Source organism: Argiope bruennichi, chromosome X2 (assembly GCF_947563725.1).
Source record: "Argiope bruennichi chromosome X2, qqArgBrue1.1, whole genome shotgun sequence".
NCBI lineage: Eukaryota > Metazoa > Arthropoda > Arachnida > Araneae > Araneidae > Argiope > Argiope bruennichi.
The window spans coordinates 6376563-6398706 of record NC_079163.1 but is presented as its reverse complement, the minus strand read 5'-3'; the positions used below and the strand labels follow the sequence as shown (position 1 = coordinate 6398706).

Here is a 22144-nt window from a genome sequence, read left to right as displayed (position 1 = left end):
GAGTTATTCGTCCATATATATGCAAAATTTTCAGATTAAACATTATTTTCATAGAAAATATTGCTTAAAATTTTCTGGATAATTACCAGATTATGTAGCCAAGTTTAATGCTTTAAAACACTCATAAAAGCATCGAGTCAAAATAAAATCAATTTTGAAAATGCTACAGCTAATAATAAAAAACCCAAATACTAACCGCTAGTTGGAGAAATTTCAAATACACCTTGTTCATCACCTCCAATAATAGAATATGTAATTTCAGCATTTATGCCAATATCTTCACTAGTTGCATGAACCGAAGTGATTTCGGATCCAATAGGAACAGATTCTGAGACAGTAGCATATACAATTTTGTTAGTGAATTCAGGTGGATTGTCATTCACATCAAGGACAGTAATGCTTAGCATAACAGTCGATGACAGGGATGGAACGCCATGGTCTGCAGCTTGCACTGTTAGATTATATTCTGATTCTGTTTCTCTATCCAAAGATCGTCTTAGACGGACGATTCCGGTTTTCGGATCTATTTCGAACTGTCCTAAATGATTATTCAGAAATGAGTAACTGATTTTTCGACTTCCACCTACAAAAAGAGAGAGAAAAAAAATTAATTGCAGTGCAATTATATTACAAAAGAAAAAAACTCATTTGATCAGTTTGTGAGTTAATTCTGAATTAAGTGTACTTATTTTCTTTTGATCTTTCTCTTTTTGCTGAAATTATGAAGCTGATAAAAGACCAAGATTATTTCGTTATTTTTTACTTTAAAAAATATTTATGCAGTCAGATATCTCCATAAAATGTTAAACAATATTATAAACGCTTTACTTCATGATATACTAAGCAACAAGGTTATAAAATATTCTGATAAACAATTTGCATGCCATAAAATAATGAAATCTTTTCTTAGACACCATATAAAAGCATACCTAAATCTTTATCAACAGCATGGATTTTACTGATGAGTGAACCAACAGGTACATCCTCAGCCACAGCCACAGTAAATATCGGTTGAGTGAATTGGGGAACATTGTCATTGATATCTTCCAAATGAATGTCTATTAAGCTTATGCACTCCCAATCAGGATGATTTCGATCTTGGACATGAGCCTTTAGATTATAGCGTGACTGTTTTTCTCTGTCTAAATTTTTTACACTTTTAATGATACCTGAAAAAAAAAATGGTTGTACTTTAATCTATGAAACTCTTCTTTGCACTCTTCTGTAGTATTGCAGATATAGTAGGAATGATAAAATTTTCAAGGATTAATGCATTAAGTTTTCGAGACAATTTTTTTAAATGCCTGCTCTATTAATTAGTTGATGGCTACATTAATTAGTTGTTACTACTTCAAAAACGTGATAAAATTGTATATTAAAATATATTAATTGGCCCATATTAAGATAAATTGCCAAAATGCCTACTATGTGTAATTTATGTTCAATATTAATGTGTTGAAAAGTAAATTAAATTCTTACAAATACATTTAAAAACCAATAATGTTATGTGAAGATAAAAAAGGTAAAACGGGAAGATATGAAAATAAATATTAAACTATTACTATGCTAGTATATAAATATATGCCAACTATATAAATATAAAGTATTAAAGTGGTACTTCACAAGATACATATATAAAAATTATATATATTACCAGCAAAGTATGAAATCCAGTATTCTATAGAATGCCTAGTTATTGTATATAATGCCTGAAACTAGCCGGCAATGCATGAAATGATTCACATTTCACACATTTTCTAGGCATTCTGTAAATGCCAAATGACAAACCGTCAAAATATGAAATAAGTCTCCGATTCGTTTTGAATATCACTTGGAAATACAAGTAAAAAAATGACAGTCAAAGTATGAAATAAGTCTCCGATTCGTTTCGAATATCGTGGTAAAAAAAAAAAAAATGAATTCGGAAAAAAAAATTCCCACTTCTTTTTCGTGAACTACTGTACAAGTTCGTATTCCTGACGCCGACAAGGGGCAAGGTAATTCATGCAATATATTGGCAGTTGTAATGAGTGTGACGGAGGATGATTTCTAACGACTTGGAACTTTTGAAGGAATTTTAAAACAAGTACATGCGAGATTACAATTCACTTTATGCCCTAAGAATCGAAGAATTCCTGAAGAATTGAAGATATTTCTGACCGAGAAATTCCTCTAGGGTCAAATGCAATTGCTCAGTTCAGTGAAAGCAGCCAAAGATTTGTCGAATGTATGTGTAAAACAAAATGCCACAATATGAATTGTCTTTGCGTGAAAAATGTAATGAAATGTAATTCAAAATGTCATTCAGGCCTACCATATTGCTACAAGTAGGTTAATTTTAATATCTTATTTTTTATATGAAAATTTTGTTTTCCTTAATAAGAAAGGCAAACATTTTGTTTTATACAACTTTCATTTTTTTAACGTATTTTGAATAAATTTTTTAATGGAACTCTCATTATTTTTTCAGAATAACATTTGTACTTTTGAGGAATGCATGTCATTTATATAATAGCCTTATCAAGCCTTTTTCCATACTTTGTCTAAATAGCATTAGTTATTCGATAGAATGCATAGGTATTATATACAATGCCTAGGAAAATTATGTAATAATTCTCCTATCTCACCTGCCTTAAAACGTCTGGCATTATGTACAAACGTCTGGCATTATGTACAAACGTCTGGCATTATGTACAAACGTCTGGCATTATGTACAAACGTCTGGCATTATGTACCTAGGCATTCTATAGGATGCTGGCGTTTCATACTTTGCCGGTAACATATATGCAGTGTTCAGAAAGGTAAAACAAATTAAAATGCTTGATTAAATTCTTATATCACGAACAAAGTTTTTTATAAATTACTGCTATCAATATAAATCAATTTATGTTACCTGTAGCAGAATCAATAATAAAGTCACTAGCTCCAGTGCCTTTAAGTGTAAATAATTGTAAAGCATTTTTCCCATCATCTAAATCAGTAGCTTCCACGGTAAGAATATAAGAATATGGTGGTATAGCTTCTGATATCTTTTCCATATACTTTGCCTTAAAATAATAAGTATTATTGAATTATAAAAAAATGTACTAATTAAAAATACTATCAATAACTGCATTTAATATATTTCATACAACAGTTTTCTATTAAATAATACATGCATTTAATACAATATAATTACATTAAATTTTTTTATAATAAACAGGGTTGCCACTGAAATCTAGAAAAAAAAAAGTCCCTGTGTCCTTCCTGTTTCCTCCCTGTACGTATATTCAAGAAAATGCGCGAATAACACTCATGTACTAGTTAAAATGTAATATGATTTTAAGGAGTGGAGAAAGAAAGGAACAATTGAACATTACTCGAAATAATAGAATATATAAAAAAGGTTTATATTTACATACAAAAAAGGCAATTTCTTATTATCTATTATCCAAAATTTCGCAAACACACAAATTATACATTAAGGGGGGTATATATTACCTCTCATGCTCTTTAATTGTAAGCCACACAATTATCATGATAAAAATAATTTAATTATAACTTAACAAAATGAAACATTACAAAACAAGATTACTTTTTTTATTTACACATTTTTGCCGATTCTTGTATTTGGATATTAAATTCTGGAACTTCTGCAGATTTTTCAGTCACCAGTTTCATGGAGTTAATCCTTAGCAAATGATACGCCATTTTTGTATGGCCTAACATTTTTTTAGCTATTTCAATTTCAATCAGCATATGTGAAAATATTTCCGATGTATCAATGAATGCATTGAATGCAATAAGTTTTAATGCCCATAAAAATTCAGCTTTAGGTCATTGTTCTTGAACTAAAAAGTTCTAAATCAGTTTAATTTCGGACATTAAATTTGACTTTTTCGGATATGACATGTCATCTTTTCCTGTATTCCTTTTAGATACACCAATAACAACTCTTTTGAACTGGCTCTCAGTTTTGTTTGCTTTCCTCTTTTGGCATGAATAATAAATGCCTATTTTCTCATATTTATTAAGTTTATTATCTTCTTACAAAGCGAGAAATACGGAACGAATGGATTTTTCGGAACTTCTCGAACCCATTTTGTATAATCAGGATTGACTTTTTTTATCCGTCCATTCCGTATTAAATATGGATTTTGAGTAGCTCATTGTCTTAAAAAAATTATCTAACCTATTTAGAATAAGCTCACTGTTTCTGAAATAACAAACAAACAATTCAATAAACTGAATTATGGTAGACTTAAACCATCACGCTACTTCCACAGGTTGAATGTTGCTATTCCCGCCTTGGAAATTTTTTCACGCAGTTACAGAAGTCTCGCGAATCTGCTCATTAGCTGAAATTCGAAAATTTCATGGAAAATGAAAAATTGTCTACCAAATCGAAACTGGACTGATCTGTATGTAAAAAAAGGGAGAGAGATTAGAAGAGGGGTGAGTTTCCGCATTACACAATTGAGATTGTATAATGCGGAATTGGTATTGTTCGTTTTTGGAATTTACGACTTCGATCTTTTATTCTTGCAATCTTTAAAGAACGTCTTTTTTTAGATTGGAAAAAATAACTAAGAAACTTAAAATTCCCTTATTTTTCCATTTTTTTATGAAAATTTGCAGATTTCCTTGCATTTCCCGGTTTTTTTAGACGGTTTTTAAATTTCCTGGGCTTTCCCGGTGGCCCAGATTCTCTCGGTGGCGTGGTAACCCTGATAAATCATAAAAATTAGCTCATAAGGAATTATAATATTCAGCTCAAGATATAATAATTGAAAAAATGGATCTAGAAAGTTCAACCCGATTCTGTTAGGCTTGCTTTGCGAAATATAATCTACATAGAAGCTAAGATAGCATTTCATAGCTTTCATTAATCTCGACTACATAATATTACGTATAAGTTGGGCAGATTTTTGAGTAGCATATAAATTAATGAACATAAACATATTAAATTGTTTAAATCTCTTTTTCCTGTTTATTTACTCGATTGGTTACACTCAATAGTTTCACAAAGAAATACCGCCGCCTTGTTGCAAAAAGCTTGAAGAATTTAGTTAGGTGTATTAGATGCAAAGACATAAGTTGATGACAGATAGGTATATTACGTATTTAAGAGCAGTGGCATTTAGATGTATTAATTCAGTGTTATAACAAAGATACAATCAGAATTATAGTTTCTGATTGTATTTTTGTCTTCCGACAAATTTAGTATAAATTGTAAAATAAACCCTCTTTCATTTTGGCTCTATCAAGATTGGTGCTTGATGGCATCTATACTATACTATGTCTTTCCATCCTAAAGCCATTGTTTAGATGTTGTATAGATCACATTTCACCCAATATATGCAGAAACATATAATGAGCATTTACTACATCAAAAATAAAATCAATATTATAGAACAGCAATATAGCATTAAAGAAACTTACTTTTAAACATACTGGAGGGTTATCATTTGTATCAAGAACATCAATAGCAACTTCCGTTTTAGAGACAAATAGACCATCTGTCACCAAAACTTCCAACAAATATGAAGAAATAGTTTCCCGATCTAGAGGTTTATTTACGAAAATCTCGCCATTTTCTCTTACTTGAAACTGACCTAACTGATTTCCTTTCGTAATGTAGAAATCATTCTTACTTGGCTCAAAATCAGCATCTTTGATTTCTAAAGTAACAATAACTGTCCCTGGTACAGCATGCTCATAAATTGCAGCATCATAGTGCTCTCTTTCAAATTCTGACGGGTTATCATTATAATCTTGAATTCTAAGCATTACTGTCGCAAAGGAAGAAAGCTGAGGATGACCTTTATCTCTAGCAATAACACTGAAGTTATACCATGACAGCGTTTCATAATCTAATAACGACAAGGTACTTATCCATCCAGTCGATGGATCTAATCGAAATACATTTGCAGCATTTCCAACATCTGCACCGAATGAATACACAATCTCACTGTTCGACCCAGAATCAGCATCTTTGGCAACTACTTTCAAGATACTAGTTCCTTTTCCAATATTCTCTGCTAATGACATTACATACGGGTTAGAATCAAAAATAGGTCGATTATCATTTTCATCCATAATATTGATTGTTATATCACAATATGCAATTAGTGGTGGTTTTAAACTAGTTTCTGATTTTACAACCAAATGATATGATGCAGTTGATTCCCGATCTAAAGCAGAATTTAATACAATTTTACCGCCATCTGATATGCTAAAAACAGATTGATGTAGCTCTATTATCGAGTCAAGTGGTGCAGGGACAAATCCATAGTGTATTGGTTCAGAACTACTCGCATTTAATGTTGAAACTACGGTACCAATAGGAGATTTTTCAGAAATAAAAAATTCATAATGCTGTTGTTCAAATTTCGGCAGAACCACACTACTAGGGACAACAATTACATTCACAGGAACTTCATTTTCCTGTGGAGGAGTTCCTCTGTCCCGTGCACGTACAAAAAACTGGAATGCTTGATTAACTAAAAATAAAATAAAACATGTTAAATACCATTAATTATTGTAAAGCAAAACAACATGTACAGATTTTGTTCAATTTTATTACAAATTCAACAAATGCTTATACAACTCACCAAGCTGGGAAACACTTTTTTTCAAATAAATTTCACCTAAGTCCTTTGAAATTCCGAACAGGTCTGTTATGGTAGACGCATTGTTTGAATAAATGCTATATTCAATAGACGTTGAATGAATATCGTCGTCTTCATCAACAGCATGTACCTAAATACACCACCAATCTTCAATTAAGGCTGTAAAATTCTTTATTTAGAAAACGATTTATGATCATTATAAAAGAAAAGGCCTTTAAGACGGCAAAAACATAATGATGAAGGAAATCAACAAATGAGTCTTAAAAAATAAGCAAAAAATGTGTCAAAACTGTATATATCATTTACAAAATTTCCTGGATTTTATTAAAAATATTGTTCTTTCTACTGTCTGCAATTAGGAAATTATTTTTCTCAGGTTTGAAGTTATTCAAGTCAGAACTGGAACTACACATTGAGAGCTCTGGAGCACGGATAATAGGATCCTTTTTTATTACTTTCTCTAACCTTAATCACTGTTTTATTCTCTTTCAGAGGTTCCTTTGTTCGGTGTCACGGGACACTGTCCCAGCTTTCTTAGTGATAGTTACGGCCCTGATTTTAAGTTTGTCTGAGGCAGAAGTGACGGAACTTTTGAAATATCACAAATCCGTCATTCTTATAAGAAATAAAATACGAAATAAAAGCAATACTTATTCACTCGATTCAAAAACTGTTTCCTACATATAAAAAGTGATAATTTCAGTCTTTGTATACAAGATAAGAATCACACTATACCATGCATCTTTTACCCAAACAATAATATTAATTCAGTATTCTGGTAATAAATTGGTATCTGTAGAAGGATTTTCTAGTAGCACCTTTGTTTCGTTTCGTAAGAAATGCTAACATATCAATTAATCAATTACTACTAGGAAGATCAGACATGACTTTTTTTCAAATTAGCGTTTGCAGCACTTGACATCTAAATCTGGACATTTTTCAGCGTTACTTCAAACTCGAAAAATTCTATTCTTTCTCATGCCATGGATGCAGCGTATTTTTGTTTATCTAAATATTATAAATTCTCGAAATTTATGGAATACAGAGTCTTGAAACTGAGCTTTTGAATCTTACAAGACAAGTTTCACATGATTTTGGCATACATTTATGTAATTAAACTCCCAGTATTCAGTTAATTTAACAAATGAATTCAGGTTCGATCTTAAGATACAATTCCTATGCAGTGACTGAATGCCCCCATTTAACAGAAAATCTATGACAAGAATGTAGTGGCGATTCTTATAAAGCGTCAGTCCTGTAGAGATGTAGAATTTCAATATTCAACCAACATAAAGATTAAAAGAAAGCAATGTTTTAGTTCCAGTGAGAAAATTATGATTATCTCGAGAAAGAAAATGAGTTAACAATGATGGAATGTTTTTGTAACAAATTCAATTTTAAATTCTGCAGAATATATAAAATCCTTTTCTTGCAAAACGCCTGAATATGTACGGCTTTTTTCAAAGGCGAAACCTCGTACATCCAAAAGAGGCAGCCGAAAACTAGAAAGATGTAGAATATTGACAGACACTCCAGAAAAAAAATGAAGAATTACATGGCTGAAAAAAAAAAGAAAAATCGCGTAAAAATCTGTGTTTAGGTTGAGGTAGCATCATCCGAAAAACTATCACACGATGTAAATTCAACTGATTCCACAAATGATTCAAGTTCTACATTAGCTGATATAAGTGATAATATTGAAAAAGAGGGAATTTTATTTAAGAAGATTACAAAGAAAAAAAAATTATGTGGGTGAAATAATAGATGTTGACGAGGAACAACATAGTGTTAAATATCTTAAAAAAACATTGCACAAACAAATATATTTCTCTGTGATAAAGATGTACGTAAAATTGTAATATATATATATATATATATATATATATATATATATATAATGTAATTTTAATATATACTGAACAATATTGTGTTCAAATTGTCCAAACAAAATCTGTAGTTACTTTGCAGTGACAATATATGGATCACACTTTTCGGATAAATGTTTCAAATTATAAGATTGAATAACTCATGAAAATACTTACATTTGTTAATACTTTGGTGCATTTCAATTAAAATAATTACTATACAGAGTATCGTAAAAAAGTGAAACAAGTATTTATTTTCCGAAATATTGCACTTATATGTATGCTTTCAGTTACAAAATTTATTAAATAAGATGGACAATTGTATGCAAATACTTTAGCTTCTGTGGAGATAAAAAATAAGAAATTTAAAAAAAATTAGTACGGACTCTAAGTAAAAAGGTCCATTTGTAAAATGCTACTTTTATATTCATTTCTGTATATATATAAAGTTTCACGCTTTTATCCAAAAAATTTTGCAGACATTTTTATTTTTAAATTTAGAGGAGCTAATCACAAATTTAGATGGGAACACTTATTTCAGAAATGCAAATTTATTCAATACAGAAAACTGTCATTTGCAAATATTTGTCTCGTAAAACATCATACAATCATTATGATTTGAAAGCCATTTCAAATTACGCATACTATACTTACTTTGATTAATTGATATCCATTAACTAAAGAAGAGAATCGAAATCGAACATTTAAGATATCCCAAACAAGTTGTGGAATACTGAATAAGAAAATAAAATTATTTGTTCTCATATATGTACGTGATATTTAGCTTTCCAAAAGAATGGCGTGTACTTTAGGTATGGAAGGTACTGAAATGCTTATGATTTAGGACGTATGGAATTGTGAAGCTGGTCTAATTGCAGAAAACAGATGTTTTTTGCAAAATTCCCGACATATTTGTACGAAGTATATTAAGAGAACGGATTAGTGATTGCTAAAGATAGGATTCTTACTTCCCTGGATAGGAACAGAAAAGATGAGGCGTTATAGAAAAGATACAGATATTAACATTTTGACTTATTTTACCCTCGTGCTAGGATAAGAAAAGCTAATTAGATGATCCAAATATGACACAGTATAAAGAATACTTCATCGTAATAACTGCTATTCAGGGTCAGTTGCAATCAGATCCTGATCGATGTTTCAAATTTTACACTTGGGTCCTACTTTGAGTGAATCAAATCCTTCTAAACCCAGAAATGAAATATGGACGGTTAAATGTGAGTGTAATCTAGATGAAAGCATCGGTCATTACTTTTGAAACAATTAAACTTCATCATAAAAAAGATACATTATCAGAAATAATTTTCTATAGCTGTGTAGTGTGGCATTTTAAAAATCTTCTGTATGGTTCCGTTTCATACAGCAGTACGCTGAATAAATGTGACAAACGCACTAATGTTTGTTGACACGGCTTCCTCTAAGATTGGCGTCGCGGGAACTATTATTCATTCCGAGACTAGCACGTTTCGGTGATTGTATTTCGCTAAGATATAGCCCGCAGAAAGATGGGCAGCTACCATTCCTAATTTCGCGAATGACTTGAATTCACCCTATTGTTAAATGTAAACTTCTCGTTTCATCTTTTCTCTCACTCCTTTTTCGATGAAATAAATGCCTCCTGGCGCATGTGTAAAAGTGCGGAGGATTTCCGAATCTGAGAATGAATAGTATGCCCCCCCCCCCCGCCCAGTTGCTACATCCCTGGAATCGGCTCAAAGTCAGTCCTGACTGCACCAATAAATTTGTTCGTAGTTAGATTTATTGTTTACATACTTTTCGATAAGAGAAATCTGGTACATTCATAATTAAAAGTATTACAAAAGTTATTTACACTTACTTGCAAAATAGTTGTTCCCATTGTAGTATTTTCATAAACATAAGCTCTATATTCAGACACGGCAAATAGAGGAGCATTATCGTTTTCATTTGTGACAGAAATTCGAACAGTCGAATATCCTGGTCTTCCTCCACCATCAAATGCTGCAATAGGCACTTCATATAAGCGATGCTTCTCTCTATCAAAACTTATGCGGGCATACAGAACACCTAAAAGTAAATTTCGATACAATAAATGAAAATAAATCAAAAATTCCTTAAATAAACAAACAAAAAAAAAAGATTAAGCCTATTGAGTTATCATTTTAATACTATTTTCTACCATAACAAAACACACTTTCACATTATTAGGTTTTATGAAAATATTAACAACAATTATTTGTTGTCATTATTATTTATCAAACTATTATAGCTTACGTATTGACAAAATATGAAATAATGAAGATCATTATAAATAACCAAAATAAATTATAAACAAACGAAAATTGATGACAGTAAAGGCAGAAGGGGAAAACATGAAAAGTTCTGAAAATTAGTGAATTTATGTTACATTATCAAAGATAATGAATACATAAGCTAATTCATAATCAAAAATGCTTTTATTTACAAACATTTTGCTAGTATAAACTTATTAGCTTATTTTATTCACAGCTAAATGATAGCTACCTCAATGCATTTTAAATAATGAATTACCAGTTGTGTTCATATTTATATTGTTACGAATCTGTGGTGCTGCTTCCCAGCATAGTTGGTTCCATCATCAGAAAGACTGTTTTACAGTCATCTGCATTGGACGGAGTCCGGGTGTCGCGTCGGAGGTTCCAGAGCTTGGCGACAAACTTGGCGACCATTTGGCGACTTTGACGCCAAAATAGATTATACCCGAAACATCGAGAATTTTCCCGATCCGTCCATTAGGAACCGAGATACCTTCTCGAAAGTTCCTGATTAATTGACAGGCTTCTAGCCCCGCCTCCAGAGACCTATAAAAATGAGGCAGTCTGCAGCTGCCAGGGGGTAGTCGGAATCGACGCCAAACAACGGGTCTTCCAGAGATTAGCAAAGCAGCGACGGAGTCAAGCTAGTGCCGAATTAAGTTGTGCGCTGCTGTCTGCAGTAGAGTCTTGTTGTGTGCTGCTGTGTGCACGTCCCGGCTGAAGATAATTGTCTTCTCTATGCTGTATATAGTTGTCGTCTTTGTGCTGTCCTGTGTGTCGTAGTGTCAAAAAACGTGTTGTGTGTTCATCTACTGAAAGGACTGATCATTGTGTTGTGTTATCTTCATACCATACACAACCACTAAATACACACAAGTAAACGAACCCGACGGATTGATAGTGATAGAGGGAAATCCGTAATAATATGTAATATTTTAATCATAAATACAACAATGTAAAAATTATATTTTAATAAAATGAATATGAAAAGTATTATAATCTTACCTGTTTCTGGATCTATCATGAAAATTTTGTTGTATACTTGACTTTCAATACTATATGTGATCTTCCCATATTCTCCTCGATCCACATCAGCAGCTTTAACAGTTATAACTGGAGAACCAGGTGGCAAATTCTCTCGTACAGCCACTTCATAAACAGTACGTGTAAAAATGGGGGAATTATTGTTTTCACCCAGAATATTGACTTTCAGTTTAGCATATCCAGAATACACACCGTCCGTCACAGATACATTCAATACATACATCGACTGGTTATTAAATTGGTGCAAATTGGAAAGAGTGACAATTCCTGAAAATTAATGTAAAATAAATATACATATATTTAATTAATCTAATTTTATATTAAATTCCGAATTATACTGCATTTTCGCTCATGAAAAACAATTCAGAAAACTTATTTAATGCATTTTACTGCAAATAATAAAAAAAAATATGACAGTAGAAATTTTATATTACCATTTAATTTTTTTAAAAAAGAAAGGTAATGAAAGTAATGACATTTTATGTTAACTAACCAGTTGCAGAGTTGATTGCAAATGCTTGCTGCTCATTCCCACCAACAATTGAATATATAAGTTTTGCTTGATCAGATTCATCAGGGTCTGAAGCCACCACTCTAGTAACAAACTGACCTCTCTGAGCACTTTCGCTTATCATGCAGGTATATTCATATTGTTCGAATCTAGGAGGGTTATCATTCATATCAATGACATCAATGTGAACAGTTGCTGTTGCACTCAAAGCTGGGGAACCACTGTCAGTAGCCATTAGCAAAAAATCATGAGCATCCTAAAATTGAGGGGATTATTGGAAGTTAGAAAATAGTTATCAAAATATTTCGAATAATAATTTCAAAATACAGAATAGCTCGTGTGCATTTAAATCTGTTTCAGACATTAGCCCAAACAGAACTAAATTTATTGATGAATCAAGAAAGATTATTTTTTTTGCTGCATGCATGAAACACGATCACAGCTTCAAAATCATAATCAAAACATAACTTCAGAACTAATCCACCTAATTGCATATTAATACAAGCAATTAAATGAACATGACTTTCAAAAAATTGTCAGTAATTCATGTTGCACTTGAAAAAAAATCAAAATTTATGCAGATAAATTACATGATTTTATAAAAAAAAAGGTCTGTGTACCTCATAATAGCCACGTGCATACAAAATTTAAAGAAAAAACGCACAGTAAAGAATAAAATTAACATCTCAGATAAGTTTCCCCTTTTTAGGATTTATTTTTATCAAAGTAATTCATCTAGTGGCGTAGTCAGGAGGATTCAAAGTGACATATGCAACCTAAGATTTTTGTCGAAATAGAATTATTTCAGGATAATTCTTCAGTTATATTATTATAGATGATTTAAATATTAAAGAAAAAACATTTCTTTCTTCTCACGATTAATTTTTTTGCATCATAGAGAGAGAGAAACGATTCCATCTGAACCAATTGGTGTAGGAAGAAGAGTCGAATCGCCCATAAATGGTAGTCTTGGCTTTCGTAAAAGAACAGTGGTCAGGAAATCAGGGTTGATCTATTTTCTTTTGTTGAAATTATTAAGTTTATAATTTTATAATTTTAAACTTGCTTGAATCTTTTCTTAATTTTTCAACAATGAGTAGGAGGAGGCAGCAGTCACTTTTAAATGATCTTAATTCCGGTGAAGGAAAAAAAATATCAAACATCAATAAGAAGCAGAGAAGAGTACATTAAACAACAATGAAGAAATAGAAAATTACCTATCTGAATCGGATATAGAAGTACAGAGCTCAAGAATTCATTATTAATCAGAAATTATCGAAACTGATATAAAAGAGAAACCGTAATTTGAAAAATACGACATACCAAACTATGTCAATCGTAAGCTAAATGGCGAAGAAGATATTTTTATTTTTAGAAGATTTTATTTATCAAAGTTACGTAAGTGTTTCTAAACTCTTTAATTAGTAATGAAAAAGTGAATTGGAAAATTCGGTATAAATAACATTTAAAATATCCAGGGATCACTTATTCCTAAATTGAAGATTATTGTAAATACTGTGTATTTATTGTAAATATTGTGTAAATTTTGCCTAGAAACATAGGCCAATCAAACAATCAACCATTGGGACAATCGCCTTTTCACTTCTGGCCCGAATCTACAGAAACACTTAATGAGCATCAAGGGAGAAAAATACCAAGCACATTCTTGGCTAATCGCGGATAATTTAAGGAGCATTGTACGTGGGTGTAAACAAGCCTTAATAGATATTATTGATACTGCCAACTTTCGACAAGAAGACGTAAAAGAAAACTAACTCTATTACGAAAACTGTATTTTTCTGTGGCAGAAACAGACTACCTTGAAGCGATTACGGCCAAATTAATAGAGCAGATGAAATCAAGGGGGATTACCATCACGATGGGAATTTCTGTCAACTGCTTAAACTGCGAATTGATGAAGGAGATGAAATACTGAAAAGAGTATTTAAATCATCTTCTAATAATGCATAATATATATCACTTGAAATACAAAAAGAAATAATACAGACTTGCAACGAAACAATTAAAAAATGATTAAAAAAGTAAATTCAAGTAAATGTTTTTCCTTTATAGTGGATGACACCACAGACATTTCTTTGAAACAGTAATTCTCTTTAAGTGAATGACCTCTAAAAAATGAAGACAACAAATCCTTACTAGTAGACTATTTTTTACAATTTGTACCAGTGATGTCAATACGTGAAGAATATCTAGCAAATAAAATTTTGAAAATTTCAGAATCATTAAATTTGAATTAAATATATATCATGAATTTGTTGGTGCTGCTTCTGCCATGCTTGGAGCATTCAAAAGCATACAATCCAAAATACGAAACAAATTCTTATCAGTACTGTATATGCATTGCGCTTCTCATTCTTTAAATTTGGCAGTTTCATATTCAAATTAAATGAAAGATTGCATTGTAGTCGTTAAAAAATGTTATTCATTCATGAATTCTCCTGAAAGAAATAATGTTTTGCAGCATGATATATTAAAATTTTGCACTTCTTCTAGGAAAGAAACATTAAAAAAGTTTTCTCTCATGTATTAGAAAGAATGACATGGATTCTATTTCGATGAGAGATTACATTCTTTAAAATTAATTCAGATGTTCCAATTTTGTCATTACTTTATTTTCGATAGAAAAGTATATTTTCTCTTATTTTGTCCTTATCTAGGATTTTCAGTTTTAGGCAGTAGAGCTTACAGCTGTAATTCAACAGTGCGACAATACTGTAAAACAATTTGAAATGATTCGCAGTCAGTCAGAGATGGTTTCTAATTCTATTTTACTAAAATAGGAATTTTTTTAAAAGAAATAATACAAGAGGTCTACAAAATTGTTCTCCCAGGATTAGGAAAAAATCCCTCGTCGTTCTAATATTCCAGCGGAATCATCCGAATTTTTTTTCAGCATAGTAATGTTTTGTAAATTTCTGAATACTGTAATTTTACATCATAAGAAGAGATTCACAAAATACAAATTAATTAAGAGTTCATTAAGTATTTTGATCATACCGGTGTATGACTTTATATCTTCAAATAAAAATAAAGTAGAAATAAAGAAACATATTCTACAGATCTGTCGGATTATAATATCAGTATTAGATGGCAGAATATCAGAAAAAAAATACAGTAAAAAAATTATTTGCACAACAGACTAGATTAACTGTGATGGAAGTTTTAAAGAGTGCGATGTAGATATTATCCTGAAAATTCGCAAATTAAAAAAAATAATTAATCACCTGTTACAACACGTACAGCTGAACGATCTATTTCAACTATTTGAAAAATTACTTAAGAAACAGTACATCTGAAATAAGTTTAAATGGACTCTACTTGTTATACGTGTATGCATGGAAATGAAAAAGTATTTTACAGAAACTAAAATGGAGAAGAGATATAATTCTGTAAAAAGTAATCTGAATAGAATTTATTTTATTGCATTATACTCACATCTTTTTAATAATCTTTTTAAAACTGTGACAATTTTCTACAATCATTAACGGATTTTTTAAAATAAAATTTTTAATGATGCTATATTCCAAAGATTCTGGTAAATAGGAATTTTTGTTCTCATCCTATCTTTATAATTTTTCTTAAATTGTTCTTATTTTTGTAATTTTTATAATTTGGTAAAAATTATATCAATCTTTAAGCAATTTTAAACAGAAAAAATATGTTTATATAGTGTATTCTTTAGTTTTCATTAGTGGTAAGTATAAATTAAAGAAACTGTTTCTTTCCTGGTACTGATTATATGTATTCCATCCCCCCCCCCAAAAAAATCTGATTATTCTATTAATTTCATTAGATACTAAGGAAAGAGGTATCTAATGAATTCATGATAAAATCAGAAGCTAGATGATATATCAAATATTTTAATTAATAAATTTAATAGATTAACATGCACATAAAAATAATACAATACCTGTCTTTCCCTATCTAATGACTGCTTGATAAAAACAATTCCTTCAGTAGATTCCACATGAAAAAAAGTTGTCGCATTTCCAATAATAAAATATTGCACACGTTGATTATTTCCAGAATCTTTGTCAGTGGCATTCACTCGAAGAATAGATGTTCCAAATGGCACCGCTTCAGAAATAGAGGCTGAGTAAAAAGGTTTTTCAAACACTGGTGCATTATCATTAACATCTTCAATGTTGATATAAACAGCAACATCAGCGTAAGCACCAGAAACAGAATCTGTAGCACGTATTGTCAAATGATATTCTTGAGTTGTTTCGTAATCAAGTTCTTCAACAACATATATAATACCTATTTGAAAAAGGAAATGGAATAATATTAATGAGAATGGTTCTTCATTTGAATACGAACAGCATTAGTAAATATCACTTAACAATACTGACCATTGGAAGTTCAAGCAAAATTTTATATGTGAATAAATTAGAAAATATATAAAACATTTTTAAGGGAAAATTTTTTAAACATGTAAAAGAACAAAAACAAACAATAATTTTAAATTTTCATAAGACTTCAATTAAATAATAAGCCATTTTAATATTATAGGAATGTTTCACGTTAATAATCGATGTGCAATAAGCATGATGATAAATTAAAAAGACAAAAGTATTTTTGCAAATATTTTCCTTTTCGACAGAAAAAATTTCTCTCGAAAATATTAAAGGAATAACATAACACAGAGAAAAAAATAATTATATTTCGTTCCCATCAGCAAAGAATTTGATAATATATATTTCACTGAAGTTTTATACACAACTTGTCACATTGAAACATTAAAAAATATACAATTATTTTAAAAAATGAAGAACAAATTTGAATCAACGGGAATGGTCTTTACGAAATTTTCTCGCATATTTTCCAATAAAGTATTTATCATCCTCCCACTCCCCTTTAAAACCGGGGACATTGTGTAAAGCGTTGAGCGTATTTTCACATATGAGAGTTGTGTGCTTCGTAGTATAGTAAAGAAAATCGGGATTTGTGTATTATTAATCACATGACATTAGCAAACAATAGTCACAAAGGAATTTATTAACGTGCGATCACAAGAGTTTTTCGGCGATTGATCACTGGGATGCGGTCAATACAAAACTACCAGAAAACCGAGTATATATTTTGGCTGCCTTTCTTTAATAACCAAAATATGACAGAATTACAATTGTAGACAAAGAACCACACACCGAATTTCATTGAGAGTCATTGCGTTTACATATATGCGAAAGTACAGACCGTCAACCGTTTGGCAGATGTGATTCAAAATTTATTATGGACAACAATTTAGATGCCAAAACTATGTGGTAAATTTTATTTATCTAGGTCATTTCCTTTTATAGTTATCTAAACTTGTATTCGGACGTCTGGACAAACAGACTTCCTCAGAATGAATATTTTTTCAAAATTTGATTGAAATATTCAAATTTGGTGTAAAGACCATATACCAAACTTCATCCGTCTAGGTCAAAGCATTTTTACGTTATAATATTCACAAATAGACAGAGTGGCAAACCGACATACTACCAAAAATATATTTTACGAACTTCAAAATTCGACTTTCGAGGTTTTGATGAATATTTCGGTTTTAGATCTCCTCGAGTTCCTCTTACTTTGCCTGCCTGCCTGCCTGCCTGCCTATGAGCACGATAACTTTAAATTGCTTCAAGCTAGATGGGTAAAATTTAGTATATGGCCTCTACTCCAAATCTGTAGAATTCTACCAGATTTTGAACGAAATCCATCCAAAGGAATATGCCTGGCCGAATATAAGTTAACAAAATAACTACAAAATGAAGAGAGCTATTTGAATAAAATTTGGTACATAGATTTAATATATAAAAATGTAACAAATTTGGAGCCAAATCTGTCAATGGGTACACTGTCTGTCGGTCTATACTGTCACCAACATGTAAATGCGATGAAAAAGAGCAACGTCTTAAATATATGAAATTTAGTATGTGATTTTGAGACCACAATTGTAGTTACGTGCCAGATTTTAATCGGTCAGTAAAGTGGTGTTCAAATTAATCGCTTCCCCCCCCCGCGCAAAAAAAAATAGTCACACTTTAAGAGTATCTTTCGAAATTATTGTTCGTCAGTGGCATAAGGTTAATAATAATATATATATATTCATGCCCAAAATTAAGGCCACAATCATAAAATCTGCAAAAACTGATGAACTATTCACTGTGTTGCCAAGAAATTTGGCAAAGAGATATATTACGATAGGAAAAAGTATATAGCAACATAAAAATACGGAAGAGATTATAATTGTGAATTAAGAAATAGAATATATCAGAAAGAGTTAAATCATGTATTAGAGATGAAGCATTTATTTATTGAAAAGTCTGCCTAATATGGAGTATGACCACCGTGCACTGTAATAAAAGCCTCATAACGAGCTCTCATATTGTTTATGAGGGTGTCAATAAATGTTGGTGGCAACAAAGCCCATTTTTCCAAAAGAGCGGCTTTTAACTCCTGGTAGGTCTTAGGAGGGGTATTATGCTGTGCAATGTCCCTCATAACCTCTCTCCCATCAACCAATACATGTTCAATATGACTGAGATGTGGAGACGAGAGCCAATCCATACGGCGAATTTCCTCTTCTTCAAGAAAATCATCAACAATCTGAGCTCTGTGTGGCAGGCTATTATCGTCCATAAAAATGAAGTCCGGGCCTATAGTCTCTATAGCGATGTGCGGTGACAGTATATGCATAGAAGTAGAGTAGTGGTGTACGACTGCTCAGAATTATGCCGCTCCAAACAAGGATTTCACAGCCACCAAATCTCTCTATTTCTTTTACGTAGGGGGGATGATAGCAAACTCCTCGTTCTCCCAAGATGGAAATTCGACGAGAATCACTCTGTGTGGCGAATCTCGACTTATCACTGAAAAGAACATGCCCCCTTTGTTGTTGTCTAAGATTGATGAGTTCGGCTCCACAACAACCGGGCTTTCCTGTTGAATGCAATCAAAGCGTCACACACGACTAGACGCCAGATGTAAAGGGCATTCTCTGCTAAACGTTTATATACTCTTTGTCTGGAAATTCTTATTCCAGACGCAGCACCAAGGTCACGAGCAAGCTGAGGAGCCGTTGTCAGCTTATGTCGTCGCGCACTTAATGCCAAGTAGCGATCCTTTTCAGGTGTCGTTGCTCTGTGGCGACCTAGGCTGGACTTCCTGGTGACAGTAGCGATCATGTGCAGGTGTCGTTGCTCTATGGCAGCCTTCCTGGTGACATAAGCACTTGTTTGGAATTGATTCCATAACCAGGGTACCACTTTGGTGCCACTTGTAACCATCGAGCCACCTCCGCTTGAGATTGGCCAGCTTCAAGCCTGTCGTCGACACCCCATTTCAAAGAATCATCTATATGATTATGAGAACTTCTCACCGCAAACAGGCTAATTTGATTGTTTTAATGCAATATTCACAAAACTGCAAGCAAAAATCCCAGATGCTTAAGCAGTCTAATTCCAATAGTTCTACGATAGCTAATGTTAAAAACTTCTTTTTCTAAACCGAAGGTTGGAATTGTGTTACCCGTTCATCAAAATATAAGAAATACAAATTTCTATCAATTCTACTGGTAGCCATTTAGAATTATTTTGATAAACATGGTGTTTGTGACCTTAATTTTGGATATGAGTGTGCATTTATTAGAGGGTATGCGAGAAACTTTCGGGAAGACCATTCTTGCTTGTTTAATTTAGAATGGCATATATATGACAGATCTTATCATATAGTTTAGGAACCCACAAAGCCAAAATCAGGCGTTGAGTGATGTTAACTAATATTTTGAAAGAGCTGCATTAATTTTGCTATTGTAACCGAACTGAAAATGAATCAAATTCATTACTTAATTGTTTATAAATTTTTAAATAAATATAACTGCCAAATTAATGCTTTTGTAGAAGTTTTCGATGCAATTTAGATGCTTACAGATGGTAATCTGATTACTAAAATGGCGTAATAATACTTTCAAAATTTTGATTTACTAAAATTATTCAAAGAGAACAGAGAAAGTTATAGAATTTACTTCACTGTTCCCTTTGAGATCAGCGCCGCTGCAGTGACAGCATTTTCATACTATCATAAAAGTCAGTATATCAAAATTTAAGAATAAACAGTGCAATTCCCAAAAATGGATTACAGTTTATTTTACTGATGGATTACGCTGTTTTTATTAATGATAAATTTATTTCTTAGATATGGAACACAAATTTTATAATATACTGACTTTTACAACAGCATGAAAATAAAGCCAATGCGGTGGTACCGATAGCAAACGGTCAAATGAAAATTTTCAAAAGTATGTTGGACGCTATCATTTTAAGAATGTGTTAACCATTTATTTTGTTTCATTTAGCTATTCAAAAAGTATTTTTCGCTTGGAAAAAAATAAAGCAGCTTTCTTCAGATGCTCTTAACCACTTTAGTAACTGATGTAAATTTTTTGACAGTGTGTTTCTTAGTAGCTTTCAAGAATATGCAGAAAGAAAACTACACTGTTATTGAATCTCGAGAGCAAATGAAACAATTAAAAATTACAAGCATCCATTTTAACATGAATTTCAAATACTTCCTGTGTATTTCCTTCCATTCTGTTAAATAAGTGAAGAAGGTATAAAGGTAGAATCTACATACATGTGAAAATTATACCTTAGTTTATAGGACTAATTTAGCATTGTACACATCAATATTATAATTTTTATAATTTATGCATGGCAAGGTTATAGAAGAGTGCCATTTTCAATCAAATTTTTAGAAGCAATTTTTTCTCATTTTTTTCACTATTTTTAATAATTTTTTAAAACGCGATACTGGTCGCTCGTTTCAAAAAACTAATAGTAAGAACCATTAGCACTTTTTCACGGAAGCTACGTTCCGTTATCAGGGACAAGGAACTGAGAGCGATCAATTTCTAAATATCGTACTGCTCAGTGTGCCAAATATTTTAGGCAAAGTTCACTTGATAACGCTTGAGTGCATACAGTACTAGTTAATGACTTAGCGCAAATGGACTGAGCACATTTACAACTATTTTGCAAAATAATGCTGCAATTATTGTTGAAAAGTCATTTCACTAGCAATTTTTAATAGGGAATAAAAGCATACCGAATGAATTTCAGCAAAAGTAAAGCATAAAGAGCTGTAAATTGCTTTAATCATATGAAAATTTAAGGGCAAAAAACAAGAAAGTCACCTTCATTTCAAATAAAATTTTAGCAAAAATAAAAAAAGTTGCTATGCTTCTAATTTTGTCCCTAAGACAAAAAAATTTTAAATAACTTTTAACTAATATGCAGTTGATTTCCTTGCATTCCGCTTTCAAAATTTTATTAAAATGCAATAGAGAAATAAATATGATGTTTTAACAGCATAAAGCAGGAAAAAGTTCTCAATTAAGAACATGATTTAGCAATAGTTTAATACATTAATTAAATAACTGATTGCTAAGCAAACAATGAATAAATATCGACGAGCACAATAAGAACATTTAATTCATGCAGGAACAAAATGCAAACAGAAAGAACTATTTAACATCAACTACACCAACAAATGAAACGCATGCAAATAACTTCCAAAATTATGTTAAGCAAGCATATAATTCAAGCTCTCGTAATTTTTTAAAGCTCTCTTTCAAAATTTCACTTGTTGAATTATGCATTATAATTAGAGCATTATATATTTATGCATTTCATAACATTATAAGTTTTGAAAATTAAAATTAAAGAGGAATGGGAATAGATTTGCATCAAATGATTACTTAAAACGATTTGTTTTTCATCACTTTAATGGCTTATAATTTTCTTTTTTTATGTATTTTAG

General features: G+C 31.4%; 1 protein-coding gene across 3 annotated transcripts in view; it reads right to left on the bottom strand.

Moving 5' to 3' along the window:
- LOC129960261 (fat-like cadherin-related tumor suppressor homolog) overlaps positions 1-22144 on the bottom strand; it is a 595142-nt gene that overhangs the window by 28376 nt on the left and 544622 nt on the right. For all 3 annotated transcript variants that reach the window (XM_056073541.1, XM_056073540.1, XM_056073542.1), the window contains 9 exons: positions 16254-16603; positions 12305-12578; positions 11773-12078; positions 10332-10540; positions 6594-6741; positions 5422-6482; positions 2894-3047; positions 930-1169; positions 197-583 (listed from right to left, as the gene is read on the bottom strand). In XM_056073541.1, the coding sequence (XP_055929516.1) occupies positions 197-583; positions 930-1169; positions 2894-3047; positions 5422-6482; positions 6594-6741; positions 10332-10540; positions 11773-12078; positions 12305-12578; positions 16254-16603 (3129 nt within the window). The remainder of the gene's footprint in view (positions 1-196; positions 584-929; positions 1170-2893; positions 3048-5421; positions 6483-6593; positions 6742-10331; positions 10541-11772; positions 12079-12304; positions 12579-16253; positions 16604-22144) is intronic.